The 22,131-nt window shown below is 49.5% G+C and overlaps 1 protein-coding gene and 1 long non-coding RNA gene across 3 annotated transcripts in view; one reads left to right on the top strand and one right to left on the bottom strand.

Moving 5' to 3' along the window:
- Positions 1-868: 868 nt before the first annotated feature.
- LOC309341324 lies at positions 869-5,818 on the bottom strand. The gene is made up of 3 exons (XR_014156212.1): positions 5,696-5,818; positions 5,002-5,136; positions 869-1,130 (listed from the first exon to the last, which is right to left on the bottom strand). It is a non-coding gene; the product is annotated as an uncharacterized lncRNA (long non-coding RNA).
- Positions 5,819-6,129: 311 nt separating this feature from the next.
- Positions 6,130-22,131, top strand: part of CLPB (ClpB family mitochondrial disaggregase) — a 70,738-nt gene continuing 54,736 nt past the window's right edge. Inside the window, exons 1-3 of one of the 2 annotated variants that reach the window (XM_081860323.1) lie at positions 6,130-6,793; positions 9,354-9,405; positions 19,349-19,435. In XM_081860323.1, coding sequence (XP_081716449.1) covers positions 6,145-6,793; positions 9,354-9,405; positions 19,349-19,435 — 788 coding nt within the window. In that variant the 5' untranslated portion in view covers positions 6,130-6,144. The remainder of the gene's footprint in view (positions 6,794-9,353; positions 9,406-19,348; positions 19,436-22,131) is intronic. The other variant, XM_081860324.1, reaches the window with a different exon arrangement.

The raw sequence follows: 22,131 nt of genomic DNA on the forward strand, positions 1-22,131 counted from the left end.
GAGGCAGATGGGCTAAGGAATAAACAGAGCAGCTCTCTCGGAGCTGCAGAGATGAGTCATGCCAGGGAGGCAAAAGTGGCTCTGCATTTTCTCACAATTTCCGTTGCTGCGATCTCTCTCTCTCTCTCTCCCAGGCAGAGGTGCAGACAAAGAAGTCTATCTCTCGCTTTGCATGTGAGTTGTGTGTTTCGTTCTTCTTCCAAAGCAACAGAAAGCTGAGACCTTCTTCATCTTTTGCAGGGCTGGTTTCTTTGCAACATGTATCTATTATTACTATTATTATTCTCATGATAATAATGGATGCCATGGATGCTTCAGCTGAGATTCGTGATTCCTGCAATGCAGGGCATTGGACTTGATGACCACTGGGGTCCCTTCCATGATTATAACTGTTTATATCCCACCCTCCAATATCCAAAGGGCCATCCCATGGAAGATGCAGCAAGCTTGTTTTCTGCTGCTCCAGAAGGGAGGTTCCGAGCCAATGGATTCAAATGACAAGGAGGGAATTTCTGACCAAACTTCACTAGCCACTGATGCCTCCATGGCTAGTTCTCTTTCAAATATTATTATTATTATTATTATTATTATTATTATTATTATTATTAATTTATTTATACCCTGCCCATCTGGCCGAGTTTCCCCAGCCACTCTGGGCGGCTCCCAATCAAGTGTTAAAAACAATACAGCGTTAAATATGAAAAACTTCCCTAAACAGGGCTGCCTTCAGTTGTCTTTTAAAAGTAAAATAGTTGTTTATTGCCTTGACATCTGGTGGGAGGGCATTCCACGGGGCGGGCGCCACCACCAAGAAGGCCCTTTGCCTGGTTCCCTGTAACCTCACTTCTCGCAGGGAGGGAACCGCCAGAAGGCCCTCGGAGCTGGACCTTCTAAATCGACCAATTCATGGAGGAGGAGACAGCAGCTAATGATGGCTATGCTCTGCCTCCACAGCAGTGCTGCTGAAGACTGTTTGCCAGAAACCACAGGAGAGGAGAGGCTCTTGTGTTCGAATCCTGCGTGCTGGGTTTCCACTTGTGCATATGGTCAGCCCCTGTGAGAACAGGATGCTGGACTACTTGGGCCACCAGCCTGATCCAGCAGGCTCTTCTTAGGTTCTTAGGCTGGTTCTAGCAGTGAGAAAAACAAAGTAGAAACACAGACACACACACACACACACACACACACACACAGAGAGAGAGAGAGAGGGAGGGAGGGAGGGAGGGAGGGAGGGAGGGAGGGAGGGAGGGAGAGGTTGATTCCTCCCTCCCTCCCTGGTCTGTGATAGATAGATAATTTATTATGGTCGGAGACCAGCTTATAAAACACACTTGGGGGTACAATCCCAGGAGGAAAACAAACATTTAAAACAACGTACAACAATAAATTTAAAATTTATAAATGCGATAAGCGTATAGACACTTAAAACTTTAAGATAAGCTACCGCAGAGAGATGACCCAGAGTCAGTGATGGAACTGAGTTTGGGGATTTTCTTAACAAACTAGTATGAGTCGGGGGATGTCTGCGCCTACAGATCTGTACACAGAATCTCGCGACCATCCGGGTCGTCTTATGATCTTTGCCTAACAGGAGAAGGTCAAATTTTTGCTTTTGCGGAAGGTCAGCGAGCCTCACCAGCAGGGGATCAATGGTCTCACTACATGCCTCTTCATAAAAGGGACATCTAAAGAACAAGTGCTCTGGGCTTCCTATCTCCCCCAATGAACAGGCGCAAAATCTCTCAGCGTATGGGACTTTTTTAAAGGCTCCTTCCAGGACCAGCAAGGGCAGAACTTCTTGTGAGTGTAAAAGCCCTTCTTGCATTTTTGGATACGAGAAAGAAGAGATATGCTGCCGGTGCGTCTATATCTCTCTCGATTTCTCCAATTTTATAGCCGGGGCACCTTGAGCAGTCCTGTTGTCTCTTGGTATCTATGGTTCTTTGCCTGACCGTAGCTTTTGCCGGGCCCAACCTCCCTGGTCTCTGCTTTGCACTTCAGGAAAATGTGTTGCCTCATTGCAGGCTATGACTCAGCCCTGCAAGGAGGGCTCCCCTGAATTCTAAACACCCACAGCCCACCCAACGCAGCAGCACCGTCTCAGACAGACGGCGCCTCGGAAGCAGAGTCCGCTTCATCAGGCCAGGGCCCTGCCGCCACCCCTGCGAGCCGCCCGGTCCTAACGATCTGGGCTGCTCATTAGTGTCTGCAGCTGCTTCTGTCGGCTTTAATTTAAATACTCGGCAGCACACAGACTGGGGCAGGGGCAGGGGCAATGCCAAAGGGCACGGCGGGAAGCCGTGGCGGAGCTGAAGACCAGAGAGAGAGCGGGAGGGAGAGAGATGGTGCAGCAGAACGACTGAGGGGTGAGATGAAGCTGTTTGCATGGCCTTCAGTGAACCCCCCTCCTCTCTGCAATCGATAACGCGGATAATGCAGCTGGCCGCCTTTACAGGGTCGTCATGCTCCTGCCTGAGATATGATACGGAAGGGGGGGGCATGTCTTCTTTGCCTTCTTCTTCGCTACAATATATCCATTTATTTCCAATTATAAATGTCAAAAGGGACTAAAATCTATAAAATTCATAGAAACTCAACGTGCCAATTTGCTCAATTTCTCTAGGACTCCATGACACCTCCCCTGTCCTCCATAATCCCTCAAGCAAGGTGTCAAGACCCTAATTCTGTCAAATCACTCTGCCAAGCCTTTCCTCCGGGCAATGCCAGGTGGCAGACTATACATATTTGGACCATTGTCTTCTCATCACCGGTACTCAGGAAGTGTTTATCTGCGCATATCTCCAACTCTGCATATTCCCTCTCCCTCCTCCATATGTTAATCCGTGTAACCCAACCTCTCTTTAATGTATTCATGATGTAACTATGATGTATTTTGCACTGTATTCTGGGACATGGAGGGAAGTTTCAAAAGTTCATGTCACCCCCTTTCTCGTTGTTCAATCTCGCCTTGAACCTGTTGCGCAATGAACTTGGATCTTCTGCAGCTTGCTCCTGTCTCCGGCTGAGCTCATTTTCCTCCGCAGGGACCTGCGGACTTAGTCCGACGAGCTGGGTGGCAGAGCAGCCTCGCACCCAGATTTTACCGTAACAGATAAAAGCCAGAAAAAGAGATGAAACCCTCAGTTCGAATCTCCCCTTGGACTGTTTGCATGGCCTTCCCCTAAGGAAGTCAGACTATCCTCCACCAGGGCCAAGGCCTTCTCAGTGATGCCTCCAACCTGGTGGAACGAGGAGACTTGAGCGTTTCAGGATTTAACCTCCTTCCATCGGGCCTGTAAGACAGAGCTATTCCGCCTAGCCTTTAATTTGAATTCAGCCTGATCTTTTATTTCCCTTCTCTTCCCTTCCCCTCCCCTTTTATGAAGATCACCCGCTCTGAGACCCCACAGCTAATTCTCCCCTGGCCTCCCCTAAGGAAGTATCCCCCACCAGGGCCAGGGCCTTTTCAGTGATGGCTTCGACCTGGTGGAATGCTCTGTCCCCTGAGACTAAGGCCCTGCAGGATTTAACCTCCTTCCATCGGGCCTGTAAGACAGAGCTATTCCGCCTAGCCTTTAATTTGAATTCAGCCTGATCTTTTATTTCCCTTCTCTTCCCTCCCCCTCCCCTTTTATGAAGATCACCCGCTCTGAGACCCCACAGCTAATTCTCCCCTGGCCTCCCCTAGTTTAGAGGTCCCGGGCCCTAAGGAAGTATCCCCCACCAGGGCCAGGGCCTTTTCAGTGATGGCTTCGACCTGGTGGAATGCTCTGTCCCCTGAGACTAAGGCCCTGCAGGATTTAACCTCCTTCCATCGGGCCTGTAAGACAGAGCTATTCCGCCTGGCCTTTAATTTGATTCTTTAATTCTCCCCTGGCCTCCTTGCTGGCCCAAGTAGGATCAATTCAGCCAACTAGCCCTGGGGATTATCGACATGATTTTTGAATTTTATTGTTATTCATGTTTTTATACTGTATTTTATGCTGCTTTTATAATTAAGTGTTTTAAAGTGTTTTAAATTTGTTGTTAGCAGCCCTGAGCCTGGTTTTTGAACTGGGAAGGGCGGGGTATAAATAAAAATTTATTATTATTATTATTATTATTATTATTATTATTATTATTATTCCTCTCTGCAATACGGATACTGCAACTGGGCCTCCTTTACAGGGTTGTTGTGCTCCTGAGATAAAAGCCTGCAAGGAGTCCTGTGGCATCTTAAAAGATTCAGGGCAGATAAAATAAGTAATTTCTTTGTGCAGTGCAAGTTAAACTATGGACGTCGCACCTGAAGGAGGCAGAGATGGTTACCAACGTGGATGGCTTTAGAAGCAGATTAGACAAGTTCATTGAGGACATGACTAGCAATGGCTACTAGCCAGAATGGCTCTGCTCTGCCTCCGCAGGTGAGGGTAGTAAACGTGTTTGAATATTAGTTGCTGGAAACCAGATCCTGCTTGGAGGATTTCAGAGGGTTGGAAATGGTGTGGAACAGGGGTCAGCAAACTTTTTCAGCAAGGGGCTGGGTCCACTGTCCCTCAGACCTTGTGGGGGCCGGACTATATTGGGGGGGGATGAACAAATTCCTATGCCTCACAAATAACCCAGAGAAGCAATTTTAAATAAAAGCACACATTCTACGCATGTAAAAACATGCTGATTCCCAGACCATCCACAGGCTGGATTTAGAAGGCGATTGGGCTGGATCCGGCCCCCGGGCCTTAGTTTGCCTACCCATGGTGTAGAACAAAAGGCAGTTGATATTGAGAAAGAGAGATGTACATTTCCCCCTCTCCCACAATCCTACAGCTCCAGAATCATCCCGTGAATGACCAGCAGGAGATTCACATTTGCGGCCCCAAAATGTGGCAGCGGCTTCAGAACTGGACGACGACGAATCTGTTCGAAGTTATCGGCTGGCAAAGCTAATGAACCTCCATGCTCAGAGACAGTCTACCTTGGAAAATGAATTGTCCGGAAGCAAAACCAGAAGAAAGCTATCACCTTTGTGTCCTGCTTGTTGGGCTTCCAGGGAACCTGGTGGGCCATTATGGGATGGAAGATGCTGAACTAAGTGGACCTTTGGTCTGATCCAAAGTGTGTGTGCGCGTGTGTGCCTTCTGCTGCAAACACATCCAACTGCAAAAATATAACAAATTACAAATATAACCAAAGTAGTCATAAACAACAAAGAAGCATCAAAAAGCACACCACCAAACTGATACAATTTCCATATAAATCATAACGACATCTAAAATGAAGATACAAAAAGTTACCATGAATAACAGCAACAATTCCCTCCAAACACACACATTGTGTCCAGTTCGGCCCTAAGAATATGTGGAAATGTTGAAAATTGCTTTTACAGGAAGGATATGCCAGTCTTTTCCAAATATACAATATAGTATTCTTTAGGGTGGCAAATGATTCGTTCAAACAACAGACCAAAAAGGTCACAGTAGAAGTTGTGGCCATGCACACCACTAGCAATGCTATAGCTGCAACCCTAGTTTGAACCCTGGTCCCGCCTAGCTCCTGGTCCGACGCTCTAACCATTGTACAACACTGCCTCTCCCAATGGGCTGGGTCTGCTAACCTCCTGCAGGGAGAGGCTCACTCTGGGGAACAATCACTTTTCCATTAGGAAACAGACCAGCAATTGCCCTGAAAATCAATTTAATTATATTAAATAAGATACCTCTCCCTCCACGCCACACTTTTGTCCAGTGGCGGGTCTCGAACTCGCGGCCTTCTGGAGCGCGCCTTCCCTCCAGCCAATCGCAATAGCCGCCGCCTTCGCAACAACAACATCCTCCTCCTCCCTACCGGATAAAGGCTCGCCGCTCTCCTGCGCATGTCCGCCTACATTTCCCAACAGGCATTTCCGCCTACGAAGGCAGCTCTTTGTTGACGCACGCGCGCGGAGGGGGGGCGCCCGCGTATCCACGGGAAACGTAGTCCTCCCTCGGCCGTGCTCGGCCGTCTTCAAAGGACCGCAGGACTACATCCCCCATGATCCCTTTTCACGCCGGCGCTCGTCCTCTCCTCACAGCGCCGGCGCCCTGGGCTCGTCCGCCATCTTGGTTTCCAGGGTGACAGGACCGTGGTGGCGGGCAGTAGGCCGGCCCGACCGGGCGCGGGGCTGAGATGCTGGCCTGCCTGATGAGCAGGCCTCTGCCGCCGGGTCTGGCGCGGCTTTTCGGGGCGAGGGCGGGGCTCCCGCTGGCGGTGCGCGGGGCCTCGGCGACGTCCGCGGCGTCGGCCTCGTCGTCGCTGGCCGGGCGCGAGGAGCTGCAGTACCCAGGCGAGGCCGCTAGGGGCCGCCCGCAGCGCCAGGCGGCGGGAGAAGAGGAAGAAGAAGAAGAAGTGAGGCTGGCGAAGCTGCAGCGCCGCCGCGCGCCCTCCAGGGGGCGATGCGGGGACGAGGCGCTGTGGCCGCAGTTCAAGGCGCCGGCCGCCAGGGGGCAGGACGCGCAGCAGCTGGGAAGATACCCCTGCGAGGCGGGCGCCGCCCTGGCGGCGGGCAAGAGGGCGGCAGCCGAAGGAGGCTGGCTGCCCAGGCTGCCCTGCCAGGAGGAGGAGCAGCAGCAGCTGCCGTCCGGGGACGCTAGCGCCCGCCCGCTCCGCAGGGAGCCCAGCGGCCTGCGCCTCTGGCCCAACCCAGAGCGGGCCGGGCGCCACCGCAGCAAAGGGAACCGCGGCAACAGGCGCGGCCCCAGGATCCCGTCCTTCGCTGCCACTGCCGTGGCGGCCGCCGGGCTGGCCTTCTGCTACAGCAAGGGCAACGTCTCCAAAGGTGACCGCAGGGCGGCGCTCTCCGGCAGGAGGAACTCAAGCCGCTAGTCCTGTGTGAGGGACGGCGGGGAGGTTGACCAGGGATGCTGGGGCTTTGGGGGGGGGGTTCGCTTGCTGCCAGGGCTGGACGTCTCGCCACCTGGGGCAAAGCGGAAAGAGACTCATCCACTGCTGCTTCACCCTCCGCAACTGCCCCCTCTTCTGTTGCCGCCGCCTGAGGCAGCCCAGGGAAGCCCCGGTGGGCTGAGGGAGGCTGGAGAAGAGGCAGAAGAGGCGGGTGACAAGCAGAGGAGGCAGTGAGTAGCTGGCTCCTCAGGGTGTGGATCTGCCACTCCTCCCAGCTGTGCGCTGCCTGAGGCCAGGCGGGCCGGCCCTGCTTATTATAAATAATAAACATAACTGCATTTTTCTCTCGCCTTTTTCTCCAAGGAGCTCAAGGCAGCATGCATGGTTTCACCCACCACTTGTTTCAACCTCCACAACAACCCTGTGAGGTAGGTTAGGCCGAGACAGGCAGTGACCGGCCCTCCAGATCATACCTAGTGAGCTGCATAGTGGCCAGCTGGGGGATTCAAACCCTGATCTCTTCCTGGTCCTAGTCCAACACTCACCGCTACCCCACACTGGCTCCTCCTATGGTGAGATCCTTGCTTTTCCCATCATTATATATCCAGCCTAGAGAAAAGATCCTTCTGCCTTATTTCCTGTATGCGCTGGAGTGCTCTTAGAACCGTTGAAGCAAGGCTAATAAAAGGCAGTGTGCGTAGTGGTTAGAGGGTTGGGCTAGGACCTAGGAGAAAGGTTCAGTCAGCCATGAAGCCGCCTGGGTTACCCTTGGTGCCAGACGCCCCATTTCAGCCTAACCTGCCTTACAGGGTTGTTGCAAGGAGAAAGCACAGAGGAGGAGAACCTGAGCTCCTTGGAGGGAAAGGTGGATATAAATGTAATAAACAAAGGATACAGTAAGTAATAATTTAGAATTTGGGCCGCAGTAGGAGTAACACGTCAGTGTTCTACATTCCTGTTAACCAGCCTGGTGCCCCTTCCCTTAGTTGTTTTGGACTACAACTTGCATTGGTCCAAACCAGCATATTTCCTAGGGGATTTGCCCATGCTGCTCTTCTCAATTCATTTGCCTGTTGGTGTCTCAGGACAGTAATGAATTCTAAGAGGGGATTCTCCTTTTTCCTGTGAGCTTAGTTGTGCATACAGGGTGTGCCCAGGCACACCCTAACATCTCCAAAAAATGTGGCAAAAACTTGATATTTTCCGTGTCGTTTTTTAGCTTTGTATTTTTAAATCAAAGTTCAGTTGATGATCTGTTAAAGAGGTGAGGTTTAGTTTCTTTCCGTTGCAACAGTTGTTACAGTAATGGTTTTTGATAAAGTTCATAATTATTATTATCAAAACAATTAGTCCTGCTTTACATTCTCGTCCTCAAAGTGCATTTTGAGGCTAGTTTTGCATGGTGTACTTACAGCATTACGGCCAGGAGGTGGCATATTTGAACCACCTGTTCCCAAAGTGGCAACCTTATGCGGCTTGAGGTTTGCAGCCTTCCCCAGCTTGTTTTTGGACTACAAGTCATGTGTGCTGGCTGGGGCTGATGGGACTTGTAGTCCAGACCATCGAGAACCCCAGGAAGACTGTTTCAAAAGACTCGTTCCTGGGCCTTTCTCACAGCAGGGATCAGCTTTTGTTTTGAGTGTCCAACTGTGCATTAAAAGAGGTTTTGATCGTTGCTCCTTGCCTTGTAGCTTATGCACTGAAGTCTTATCTTCAGGGTCTTACCCTGGGAGTGTGGGGGCAACACCCAGAATCATAGAATTGTAGAGGAGGAAGGTACCCAAGGGTCATCTAGTCCCTGCAACACAGGAATTGTCCATTCCACCGTTGAACAGCTCTTACCGTCAGAAGATTCTTGCTAATGTTTAGTCAGAATCTCCTTTCTTGCCATTGGATTTTTTTGGTTTGGGTCTTACCTTCTGAAGCGGCAGGAAACAAACCAAACCTAATTATCTTTTAAGGCCTTTCAAGTCAGTGACTGTCACTGCCTCCTGCAGGAGCAAGTTTAACTGCGTGAATTGCTCCAGTTTAACCACTAGGTGCTCACAACCCTTGCTTTACCTTGGACAGAAAATTCCCCAGGGTTTGGGAAAGGCAACTGGCACCCAAAAATGTTGTGTGACTGCCTGGCTCAGGAAGCAGTGCTGTGGCTCTAAAAGCAGGTGTTTGTGCGTTGATTTCTGTGGCTTATACCAGACAGAAATTCTGCTCCATCTCAAAGAAATTTAAGTGGAGGGACTGCCTGGTCAAACACTTGATAGGTAACATCAATGTGGACCTGATAGTGGGGTTCTTGGAGGGGTTGGTTCTTTTGGAATCAGCTTTGAGGGGTGGGAGGCAATAACTGAGCAGTTCCAAATGGTCCCCCCAGAACCAAACCCGGCAGAAAGCAGGAAAAATCCTTTAAAAAGGGGGGGGGGAGTGTCTTTTCTCTTCTTGCCTGTCCTTCTCGCCACCTCCAGTTCACAGCGATTCCTCTCCTTTGTCTTTTCCAGAAGACTCTCTACTGGAAGCTGCACGGATCAACAACATTTCCGAAGTGGACAGGTGAGCCCCCTGAATTCAGCCCTGCTGGTGCGAGGGGTGGCTAGGAGATGTCTGCTGGTGGCATTCAGCCTTCCTGGGAGAAAACACTAGTGTGTGCAGTCTATAAATTATAGCTATATAACCTCACAAATTTTATATACTACTTGATTGTAAAAAAAACAAAACCCAACAACCACTTCAAAGCAGTTTGCAAAGAGAATAAAACTGTAAAACTGTCAGTAAAGACTGCTCTTTAAAATATTCAAAAGAAAAAATCAGCCATAAACTAAAAAAAAATAATTAAAAGCACACATCAACATGCCACGTGTTTGAGTAGGCTTGTCTAAACAAAAATGTTTTTAGCAGGCACCGAAAAGGGTACAGTGAAGGTCACTGCAGGGAGTTCCAGATTGTGGGTGCTGCCACGCAACAGGTTGTGGAATGATGATTCTGCAGATATATTTTCTTGAGGCCAAGGGTCAAGGTCCATTTGTTGATGCATTGATGGGCTTTCTCTCAGAGAAACTATGAAAGTTGCCCCCACAGGGAGCAGTGATGGCCACCAACCCAGATAGCTTTAAAAAAAGGACTAGGCAAGGAGAATAAGGCTATCAATGGGCACTAGCCAGGATGGCAGTGCTCTGCTTCTATGATCAGAGGCAGAAATGCTTCCGAAGACCAGTTGCTGGAAACACAGGCGGGGAAAATGCTCTTGTGCTCAGATCCTGCTTGCTGGTTTCCCACAGGCATCTGGTTGGCCACTATGAGAGCAGCCTGCTGGACTAGATGGGCCCCGTTTTTGGTCTGATGTAGCAGACTCTTCTTTTGTTTTAGAAGTGACACCTCTGCATCTGAATATTATTATTACTATTATTAATATTAAGCATGCCTCAGAGCTTGATTTCCTACCTTGGACCCCCTTCCCCTCCAAAAAAGCAATGTGTTAGCAGTTGTTTGTGAGGGAGAGGCCCTCTGTACATGCTTAGGGGTGTTCCCTTCGCCACATTTCAGTTTTCTACACCTTCAGCAGCTGAGTGCCTTGTGCCCTCGTGCTGGGGGTGTTTGATTAAAACTCTCCAAGCCGTGACTGGAACTGGCAGACTGGCATATTTGTGTGGTATATGCCCACCTTGCACAGTCTACTTCACCCTGTTCAGATCAGCCTTCATGCCCCCTGTATTGTCCAGGGTCTTCTACAGCCCAGCTACCAGGTCTCTCCCTGCCACTGCAACACATAACCCCCTCTCCTCTCTTCCCTGCGCCCCGAACCTCTTCCCAGCCCGTCACAGGAAATGGCTTCCTTGTGCCCAACGCAGCCGAGGTCTGGCCTGCATCAACGCTCCTGATGGGCAGCGAACTGGGCCCCTGGCAGTAATTGCAGGAAGCGGCCTGATTATCTTTGAGTCAGCCCAGGTCTCTGGGCCTCCTTCCCTCCCACCTCCTTGCTTCGGCTTCCCATTCTCAGCAGGCGATTCTGGAAATGCTTTCGGCCAGTTGTTCAAACCTTCGGATGGCATATAATTTGGGAAATGGGAAAGACTGGAGCTGAGTGGTGGATCGTCTGCTTTGCCTGTTGAACGTCCCAGGCTCAAGGTCCCCCAGGTGGCACAGAGGTGAGATGGTGCCAGCTTGGGTTCCAAAATGCCTCCCCAGACCCCCTTGCTCCTGTGAGCTGGTCTGGGCTGGACATTGTGCTCTGGAAGCCACCATTGGGCCCTCATGGGACACAGCATCCAGCCATCCCCTCTTGCACTCGGAAAATAGTGTGGGTTTGAGTTAGGCTAGCAGCAGGAGAACAGTAATGCTTTCATGTCTAAGATATTCAGAAATTACTGTATGTTTCCATGTATAAGACCCCCCCTACTTTTGGGAACCCCAAATTTAGAAAATGGGCATATGCACTATCCGTGTATAAGACGTCCCCCAATGTTTAACCTTACAGTGGTGCCTCGCAAGACGAAATGAATTCGTTCTGTGAGTTTTTTCGTCTAGCGAATTTTTTCGTCTTGCGAAGCACGACTATTAGCGGCTTAGCAGCAAGACGTTTTCGTCTTGTGAAGCAAGCCCATAGGGAAATTCATCTTGCGAAGCAACTCAAAAACGGAAAACTCTTTCATCTAGCGAGTTTTCCGTCTTGCGAGGCATTCGTCTTGCGGGGCACCACTGTATTTTAAAGTAAAAAACCCTAGTCTTATGCACGGAAAAATATGGTAATCTTCACCAACATTTGCAAAACCCGGCATTGGCTCTCCCCATTCTGCCTGCCTTGTCTGTCTGCAAGGTCAGGGCTGTACATAGATGTCAAACACTAGAATATTCACCTTCAACTCTCTGAAGGGCTGTCCCATGGAAGATGGGCCATCTTGGCTGTGAATCCTGGAGGACCTGCTCCCTGCCTTGCAGGCCTATTTCTGCCTGGCCTGGGAGGCGGGGCCTGACTGACTCCAGCTACAAAAGCTGAGACTGCTGAACAGACTCTTGCACTGGGGTGTTGGTTAGGGGTTTTTGTTGCTCTTGTTGATACTAATTTTTTTTATACTGTATTTTTAGATATTATGATTTATGTGGAAATTGTTCAGTTTGGTTGTGCGCCTTTTGATGTGATTTACTTATTGTTTGTGACTACTGGTCTAAACCACAGAGCCTAGGGCTTGACGATCAGAAGGTTGGTGGTTCAAATCCCCACGACGGGGTGAGCTCCCGTGACTCGGTCCCTGCTGCTGCCAACCTAGCAGTCCGAAAGCACATCAAAGTGCAAGTAGATAAATAGGTACCACTCTGGCGGAAAGGTAAATGGCGTTTCCGTGCGCTGCTCTGGTTCGCCAGAAGCGGCTTAGTCATGCTGGCCACACGACCCGGAAGCGGTACACTGGCTCCCTCGGCCAGTAAAGCGAGATGAGCGCCGCAACCCCAGAGTCGTCCGCGACTGGACCCTAATAGTCAGGGGTCCTTTTACCTCTTACTTGTGTTATATTTGTAATTAAGTAAATATTTTTATTTTGTAAGCTGCCTTCAGAATAGTTTTAACTATGCAAAGGCTGCATACAATTAAAATGATGGTGATGATCCAAGCTTGTTTTCTGCTGCTTCAGGCGGGAGAACATGATTCAGATTGCAAGAAAGGAGATTCCGACTAAGCATTAGGAGCAACTTTCTGAGGGCAAGAGCTGTTTGACAGGAGAACGAACTCCCTCAGGAGCTCATTGACTCTCCTTCCTTGGAGGCTTTTAAACAGATGTTGGGAGGCCACTTGTCAGTGGTCCTTGATCTGCAATTCCTGCATTGCAGGGTGTTGGAATAGATGACCCCTGAGAGTCCCTTCCAACTATGCAATTCTAGGATTACTGGACTTTCGTTCTTGGGATGAAAACAGTGGAGGCAAAGGGGCTGATTAGACAGGCCGTTTTTAGGAAGCTGGCCCTCTTTTTCTCCCTTGAGATCATTATGTTGCCGGTGTGTGTGTTTAGGGGGTGGGAAGGATCTCCTTCTGTGAGTGTTGCAAACCTCGAAGCACCTCCCAAAGAAGTTGAAAGTTTCCCTAAAGCCCCCCCCCCCGGCTGTTAAACAGTAACATCTGGGGACGGCGGGTGGGGTGGGGGGAGAGGGAGAGAAGTGCTGTTTGACTGGCCTCCGCCACTGCTGGGGACAGAAGCTTTTGTTGTGGCCAAAAGTTCAAGTTTCCAGCTTCCTCTTCCTCCACCTGTCAGGAGGGCCCGGCTCGCAGGCGCTGAGCACAAACTCAAACATGCCCTTTGGGCTCCCGGAGTCGCTCACCCAGAACTCCTGGGCTCGGAGGCCTGAATAGAAGCCCCATATGTTCAGCGCGGGAAGGGGGTGTGCAGAGAGGGGAGCCGAGTGCCTATGCTGCAATAGGAGATGCCCAAAGCCAAGCGAGTCACTGGATCAGCTGCCTTCTTTGCTCTGAAAGGGGGGCATCCTTCTTTTGCTCCCCCCAAAGAACAGATATATCCTCCCTGAGATGCATCCCTTCTCTTTCTCCCTCTTCCCCCCCCCCCGGCCGATTAGTGGGGTGGTTTTTGTATCTTCCAAAGGACCCCTGGCCAGAAAGCCCCCCCTGGAATGTTGGGGGGTTCTCACCATAAACAAGGAGGCATGAATTTGGCGGGCGCCTGAAGCTTGGATAAGGGATTGCAGCAGCACTTCTGAATACTAGTTGCTGGAGACCCCACAGGAGAGGAGAGTTGCTCTTGTGTTCGAATCCTGCTTGTGGGTTTCACACAGGCATCCGGTTGTCCACTGTGATAACAGGAGGCTAGGCTAGATGGGCCGTTGGCCTGATCCAGCAAGCTCTTCTTACATTCTTACGAGTTGCACCTTCCCAGTTTAACCTAGTCCAGGGAGACAGGCAAACCAGCCTCTGTCTTCCATGGACATTCTCAGGTGGGGACGTTTGTACCTCTGTCGGATGAGGTTGTCTTTCAGAGGCTAACGATGATAATAGCATTTATAGAATGCCATAGACTATCCAACTAATTTTGCACAGTGTCCTGTCATAACTATTACAGTAGTTTGTGGAATGCTCTCCCCAGGGAGGTTCATCCGGCGCCATCATTATATACCTTTAGGTGCCAGGTGAAAACATTCCTCTTCAAACAGGCCTTTCACTGATGATGAGCCACTACCCTTGTAAATGCTGGCTTCTGGGGCCGATGGGAACTAGATAGTTCCCAGGTCTCTGAGCCGTGCTCTCCAGGGCTCACTTTCTGCACATGAAATTTCAAGTTTTCAACTCTTTCTGTAAATTTGCAATGCTCGTATTTGTGGGACAGGAGACAATGATGAGATTTACCGTAATCTTCCACTTTGCAAATTCCTGACTGAACCTTGTGTTGCTACTCTGTGAAAATGCACCTCTAGGTGTCTGTGGATGAGCAGCTGTTTGGGAGCCATTCAGCCGAGTGCCTCAGGTGTTATTTGGTTAAAATGCGGGTAAACATCCTTAAAGATTGATCAGAGAATTTTATTTAATTAACAATAAAATACCCCTGCTGGTAAATACATTTGGTTGTCTAGGAGCTGAGCAGTGGTCGTCACTCTATTGATTTGTTGTGATTAAATCAGGCTGGGAATATATTAATGATGATCACGAGTGCCCCGAACATAAAGTTCAGCCATTTCACAAAGCTGCTAAGTTGCTCAGCACCAATGTGCTGATTTTAAAAAATGCCCCTAATTGAAATGTCGATGCACGCGGTGCTCCTTGACGGCGCTGCGGTCATCCTGCATTCTGACTTTCTCAGTTCATCATTCTAGAGGGCCTTAAGCAACTTGTGTCCTGTTCCCGAACACAGGCTCTTGTTGCTGACCGTAATCAGTGAGGGCTTTGTGGCCTCATCTTGCTGTGCGCAAGCGGCAAGAGTCACTCTGGAGCACCTCCCATGAGCCAGAACAGGCACAGTCCTTATGATGCCCCATTCAGCTCTCATCAGCCCCAGAGAGTATAGCTAATGGTCAGGTATGATGGAAGTTGTAGCTTAGCAATTTTTGAGGGAATTGGGTTGTGTTTCGCTTGGAGAAGAGAAGACTCTGAGGTGATATGAGAGCCATCTTTAGATATCTGAAAGGCTGTCACTTGGAGGAAGAGGTAAGCTTGTTTTCTGCTGTTCCAGAGGGTAGGACCCAGATTCAAATTAATCGAAAGGAGATTCCGACTAAATACTTGGAAGAACTTTCTGATAACATGAGGTCTTGGACAGTGGAACGGACTTCCTCAAAAGTTGGTGGACGCTCCTTCCTTGGAGGTTTTTAAACAGAGGGTGGATGACCGTCTGTTGGGGATTCTTTGGTTGTGATTCCTGCATTGCAGGCGGTTGGACTAGAGGACCCTTGGGGTCCCTTCCAAGTCTGTGTTTCTTTAATATCTGGAGGGCCACAGATTAACTGCTTCTGCTGTAAGTGCAGTGAGCAATCATCCAGCCGCTTGTTGGGAATCGCTTTGCTGTGACTCATCTTATCCTTTAAAAAATGGTTGCCTCCTTGGCCTTCTGTGGAACATGCTTACCCTTACTCTTCAAGGCAGACACTGGGCCCTGCCACTTCTGGAGTGGGGTATTTCCTTTTTCCTTTTCATGGCTCAGCTTTGAGCCTTCAGAGCTTTGAGTTCTGCCTTCTGGCTCATGAACTTCCCCTGGTGCCAAGACCAGATTGGGGGGGGGGCATCCTGCCCTGCAAGAGCATTGCAAGGTGAGACCTCACAGTGGTGGCAGCACCTTCTCCCAGGACTCTTGCTATCGGCTTTCAACATCAGGTCATCATAACACCTTTCCAGTTTTAAGGAGGCTTCTGGAGAGAGAGAGCAAAGATGACTGCTGGTCATCTTGGGCTTAATTCGTTTGGGATTTATACCTGGCTTCATGGTGTTTTTGCATTTTGGTTGGATTTTACCCATTAGCTGGTTAGAAGTGCAACTGATAAGAGCAATCGACGTACAATTCAAATAGCATAAAACACAACAACTGCATCCCTTGGCTTGTCGAGTTTCTATGTTTATCACATGTCAGGGCCCAGAGGCAGGTTCTGTGGTCCAGCGGAAGCAGAGTGTTGAATCTCAAAGGCAGCAACTGTCAATCTGAAGGAGCAGAGGCAGGAAAAATCATAATCTGGTGCAGGCAAGCTGGCGGTCTGGTTTCCAGCAGGCAGCTGCCTGAGAGAAAGCTGTTTCCAGAGCACCTACTTTGACTGACAGATTGCTCAGACTGAGGAGCCAAACCAGAGGCAAGCTTAAATAAGGCTGGTCTTGCCCCTATTGCCACTCCAGGCACCTGGTCCAGTTGAGCTGATGAGCTGCAGTACCGCACTCTGGCCATTACTTAGGGGGGCGCTGCAGAGTAGGAGGGTCAGGCCAACAGCTCCCTTTCCCTGAGAGCTGCCCCCCCTTGATTGCCCCAGGAAGGAAGGTCCCTACATCTTGCGACCAGCCGCCCTGGTTTGAGTCCCCTGGCATCTTCTGCCAAGGGTTCCTTGCCCCATTCACAGCATCTGAGGCAGGAAAGGTGTCCTGTTTGCCTACCACCAAGAGGTGGGAAATTGGGGGGAGGATCAGAAGCAATAAATCCTCAGACTTTTGTCATGCCAAAATTTTGTGAGCTGAGAAGAGAAAAATGGAGGGTGGGCTTCTTTGATGATATTCAAAGAAGGAAAGAGAAAAAAGGAAGCTCTCTGTGAGTGGTTGGACAGGCAATACAGTGGTACCTCGGGTTAAGTACTTAATTCATTCCGGAGGTCCATTCTTAACGTGAAACTGTTCTTAACCTGAAGCACCACTTTAGCTAATTGGGCCTCCTGCTGCTGCCGTGCCGCCGGAGCACGATTTCTAGTCTCATCCTGAAGCAAAGTTCTTAACCCGAGGTACTATTTCTGGGTTAGCGGAGTCTGTAACCTGAAGCGGATGTAACCTGAAGCGGATGTAACCCGACGTACCACTGTACTGTCAAGGGATATTCTCTCCCCATTTGATATATTGAAGGCTCCTGTTTATAAGAGTAAGGAAGTAGTTTGTTTTTACAATTTTATCCCTCTGATTTATATATCGCGATGCAATTATTTGGTTTCATTTTGCTTATATCTGTTTTAATGGTAGCTAATAGAATAGATGTTGTTTTTAAAAAGCAGAGCGCTTTTGTGTCTGCACATGTGTGTATAAACCTTGAAAGCCTCGTAAACATGAACAATGATATGAAACTCAAGTGCCTCTTCTTGCATTGAGCGTTGTTTAAAGTTTTATAGCCAAGGCCGGCCCAAAACATTTTGCTACCTGAGGCAAAGCAGCAAATCTCCCTCCTTCTCCACCTATGTGGAAGTACAACATAGCCATTGTGGCTCACGGCCACAATGGAGCCTTATATGGCTATTCATATTCTGAAGCCAAGTTGGTGGCCATCTCTGCGTCGGGGGGGGGGGGGGGCAAATTCCGCTGCTTAACTCAGCACTGTACAAATAAGTGAATTTTGTCTGTCCTGAATCTTCAGATACTCAGCTCCATTGGACATCCGGGAGAGCTAGTATTCTGAGAGAGGGAGAAAAGTGTTTCTCAACACTGTGCATAATTTTATACACTGGATACTTTAGTTGAGATTCCTGTATTGCAGGGGGTTGGACTAGAAGACCCTCGGGGTCCCTCCCAACTCTTAAGAGACTATGATTCTATTACCTCAACCTCTCACTCATGTATTTTGTAAGCTAAAAAGCCCCAAATGCTGCAGCCTTTTGGGGAGTTACTCCATCCCATTGATCAGTATGAGTGCTCTTTTCTGAACCTTTTCCAACTCCACAATCTCCTTTTCGAGGGTGAGCAATCAGAGCTGTATGCAATATTCCAGATGTGAATATTGTGAACACGGTAGATTTGCCTGAGGGCATTTTTTGAGGCTCCTCCTTGAGAGGCCAATGGTGCATTCACCTAGCGCTCACACAGAGTCACAAATGCCTCTGGAAGCACAGCAATAACAGTAGGGATCAGGGTGAGAGCCAGTGCAGTACAGCCTGAATTAACCCTACAGAACTGTATAGAACAGGCACGTCCAACAGGTCTACCGGTAGATTACTGGCCGTCTGTAGTAGATCACTGCCTCCCCCCCAAAGAAGCTCAACAACTTTGGCTTCCCTAAAAGAAAGCTCAATATTTTTGCCCTGCACTCTCAGAAATCAGGGCTTTCCTTTCCTCCTTCTTTGACCTGAGCCCCTAAAAAGAATGCCTTCCTCCTTCCTAAAAAAGCTTCAACAGCTTTGACCTGAACCCCAAAAAGGGGGTAGATCACTGCCAGTTTTTAACACTGAGAGTAGATCGCAGTCTCTTGGGAGTTGGCCACCCGTGGTGTAGAATTACGGGAACAGATCTCTGAGGGGTGAATCTGCCTAGGATTGCCCCGGTGATATGTAGCGTGATGGGGACCAGTAAAGCTAAGGACGGCTTTTGGTCGGGTGGTTGGAGGACCTTTGGAGAGCTTCCAGATGGAGCAGGGGTGTGGGTTTCTGCCGCAGGCGAAGCTGCTTTGAGCATGGGCCATGCAGCTGCAAGGCGCTCTCTGGTTACTCCTGTAAACACAGCCCTGTCTGCCCAGTTGACATCCAATCCAGGCCTCCCCCAGGCTGATGGAGCTCGTCACTACAGGTTCATTTCCTCTCTTTTTTTAGTAGGCAAGGGAGAATCTGTTTGGCTCGAGCACACAGTCCTCTTGGGGTGATGGGCTGCACAGAATGTGAATGGGCAGTCCTCAGAAGACAAATGGCACAGCGCAGAACTTGCCTTCCTCATTCATCGGGGCAGGCAACCTTTTCCCTTGGAGAGCCACATTCCCTTGTGGGGAGTAGTCTCTTGGGGGTTGCATGCTGGCAGGGGAGGAGCTACAGTTGAAGGTGGGTGGGGCCAAAGTTAATTCTGGATTAATTAGTCCAGAATAAAGAAACCCCACCCCACCACCCCAGTTTTCAGGATGGCCGCCTCAAATGAAATTCCCAGTCCTGGGCAGGCCTACTAAGAAGTAAGCCCCACTGAGTTTGATGGGGTTACTCTCAAATAAATAAGCAGAGCATTTTTTCAGTTCTCCAGCCCAATACAGCTACTGTTCAGGGAAGCGAGTGAAAGTAATTCCATCCCCGCGCGCGCGCGCGCACACACACACACACACAGCAGAAGTCTTTCTGTTCTCAGTCAGCTGGGAGACAAACTTCTTTTCTCCAAGCCATAGCATACAACTTAGAAAATAGTTTTAAAATAACATCCATTTTTGTCTATATTTCCTCTTCTAGTTGTTCTGATATTGTGTATATAGAATAAAGGAAAATGCGTTCAGAAGCCAGGAAAGCAAACAAGGAAGAAGGGATTGGGATGGGAGGGAGGGAGGGGTCAGCTACAGGTGTCTGTGGATGGGCAGGTTGTTTAACTGAGTCGTAGATGCTCCATGGCTAACAGATATGCTTCCTCTCCCTCTTTCTCTCTGTTCAGGTTGTTGCAGGAAAGTGCCAGTGTGAATGCCCGGCACAAACTTGGCTGGACAGCTCTGATGGTAGCTGCTATAAACCGAAATTCAAGGTTTGTTATTTATTTTTCTTTGTAAAAAAGGTGCATATGACACCCACTCATGTAAAACACCAAGGCAGCATACAGCAATATACGCAAATGCCATCAAACATACGACACATTAAACATGGTAGGAAATGATCCTTAAAATGTCTGGCTCATCTTGAAAAAAATCAAGCAATTGAACAAGCCTGAATAGGCTTTTAAAGGGTCCCCCAAGAGGCATCCGAAAGGTAGCAGCGAGGTTGCCTCTTGACTCTGCCGGAAATTTGGTGTGCGTCACGAAGAGTCGGACATGACTAAACAACAACAACAAGGTTTCTTTACCGCCTTTCTTACAGGAGATTCTGAAGGCTATATACCATTTAAAACAATTGAACTGAACAAAATGGAAACAACAGATACAAGTAATAAAGTAATAAAATAGCCACATAATGGAAGGAAGACCTCAGCCTCCACAGGGCTGGTGAAGTAAACATGTATTGGGTTGTGTCCAAAAGAAGGTGAGCAGAGAGGATAATTGGACCGTGATTTTGGCAAGGGGGGGGGAATGCCACAGTCAAGGAGCTGAGCTGGTTTTGGGGAGAAAACCATTTGGCTTCCACTTCCTCCAGAGTGACTTGAAGTCGGTTCAAGTTCTCACCCAGCTGAGAATGCTCTTCTTGCTGCACAGTGTCCTGCTTTGAGCCGAATGCACAAAATGTCTAGCAGCAGGACATGAATAGAGAAGCCCAGTTTGGGGCGTTGTGTACTCCTGCAATGAATGGTGGTTTGGGTGCGTCCTTGCCCAGCTCCCACCCATTCCATTCCATTGCAGCCCCTTCTCCCCTCTTTCCACTTTTCAGCAGTAGAGTGTCAAAGGGTGCAAAACAGGGCATTGTTAAACTATGGAGGGTGATTGGTGGCAACAGTTGGCTTTAAAAGAGGATTAGGAAAGTTCACGGGAGAATAAGTCTACAGTGGTGCCTCACAAGACGAAATTAATCCATTCCGCGAGTCTCTTCGTCTAGCGGTTTTTTCGTCTTGCGAAGCAAGCCCATTGACGGCTTAGTGGATTAGCGCTATTAGCGCCTTAGCGGCTTTTAGCGGCTTAGTGGATCAGCTGATAAGCGGCTTAGCGGCCTAGAAAAAGGGGGGGCAAAGGGGGAAAAAACCGCAGGAACTCGCAAGACATTTTCGTCTTGCGAAGCAAGCCCATAGGGAAATTCGTTTTGCGAAGCGCCTCCAAAACAGAAAACCCTTTCGTCTAGCGGGTTTTCCGTCTTGCGAGGCGTTCGTCTTGTGGGCCACCACTGTACAGTGGTGCCTCGCAAGACGAAAAGAATCCATTCCGCGAGTCTCTTCGTCTTGCGGTTTTTTCGTCTTGCGAAGCAACCCTATTAGCGGATTAGCGCTATTAGCGGCTATTAGCGGCTTAGCGACTTAGAAAAAGGGGGGGGGGAGCGAAAAAAATCGCAATACTTGCAAGACGTTTTCGTCTTGCAAAGCAAGCCCATAGAGAAATTCGTCTTGCGAAGCGCCTCGAAAAGCGGAAAACCCTTTCGTCTAGCGGGTTTTTCGTCTTGCAAGGCATTCGTCTTGCGGGGCACCACTGTATCAGTACTTACTATCCACGATACCTATACTCTGCCTAAACTGCAGTATGCCTCTGAATACCAGTTACTGTTGCACTCAGGTCTTGCTCGGAGGCTTCCCAGAAGAGGCAATGGGTCAGTGACTGGGAGAACAGGATATTGGACCAGATGGGCCTTTGGCCTGACCCAGCAGTCGGGCTCTTATGAAAGGCTTTGCTCCTTTGAGCATTTGTAGGTTGTTACCTGCTCTGCGCAGGATGCGGGTGGCGCTGTCGGTTAAACTACAGAGCCTAGGACTTGCCGATCAGAAGGGTGAGCTCCCGTTGCTCGGTCCCAGCTCCTGCCAACCTAGCAGTTCGAAAGCACGTCAAAGTGCAAGTAGATAAACAGGTACCGCTCTGGCAGGAAGGTAAATGGCATTTCCGTGTGCTGCTCTGGTTCCCCAGAAGCGGCTTAGTCATGCTGGCCACATGACCCGGAAGCTGTACGCTGGCTCCCTCGGCCAATAAAGCGAGATGAGTGCCGCAACCCCAGAGGCGGTCACGACTGGACCTAATGGTCAGGGATACCTTTACCTGCTCTGCGCACCAACACTAGAACTCATGAATATCCACTGAAACTGAATGTTGGAAAATTAAGGCAGATAACAGGGTTAGGGACACCAACATGGATGGCTTTGAAAGAGGGATGGACAAATTCACGGAGGAGGAGGTGATTCATGGTTGCTAGCCGTGATGTCTATGGTCTGCCTCTCCAGTTGGAGGCAGCAGTGCTTCTGAATACCAGTTGCTGGGAGCCGCAGGAAGGGGGTGCGTTCTTGTGTTCAAATCCTGCTTGCGGGTTTCCCAATGTGGTATCTGGTTGGCCCCTGTGAGAAGAGGGTGCTGGACTAGATGGGCTCCCCTTGGCCAGATCCAGCAGGCTTGTCTTCTTATGTTCTTAAGGCTTCAGAAATAGGGTGGGTTAGAAATCAGAACCTCGTTATTCATAGCATAGGAGCAGGGTCGGCTTCTGCAGGTCCGCCCACGGGGTTCCGTTGCCTTGCTTTTTCCTGCCGGTCTTTCTTTGCCTTTGTGTTTCCTGTCCTGCCTTTCTGGGCCGAAGGAGCCTCTCTGCCCTAACATCCCTTTAGGT

The sequence above is a fragment of the Podarcis erhardii genome (genome assembly GCF_964252035.2).
Source record: "Podarcis erhardii genome assembly, chromosome: 4".
NCBI classification, from domain to species: domain Eukaryota; kingdom Metazoa; phylum Chordata; class Lepidosauria; order Squamata; family Lacertidae; genus Podarcis; species Podarcis erhardii.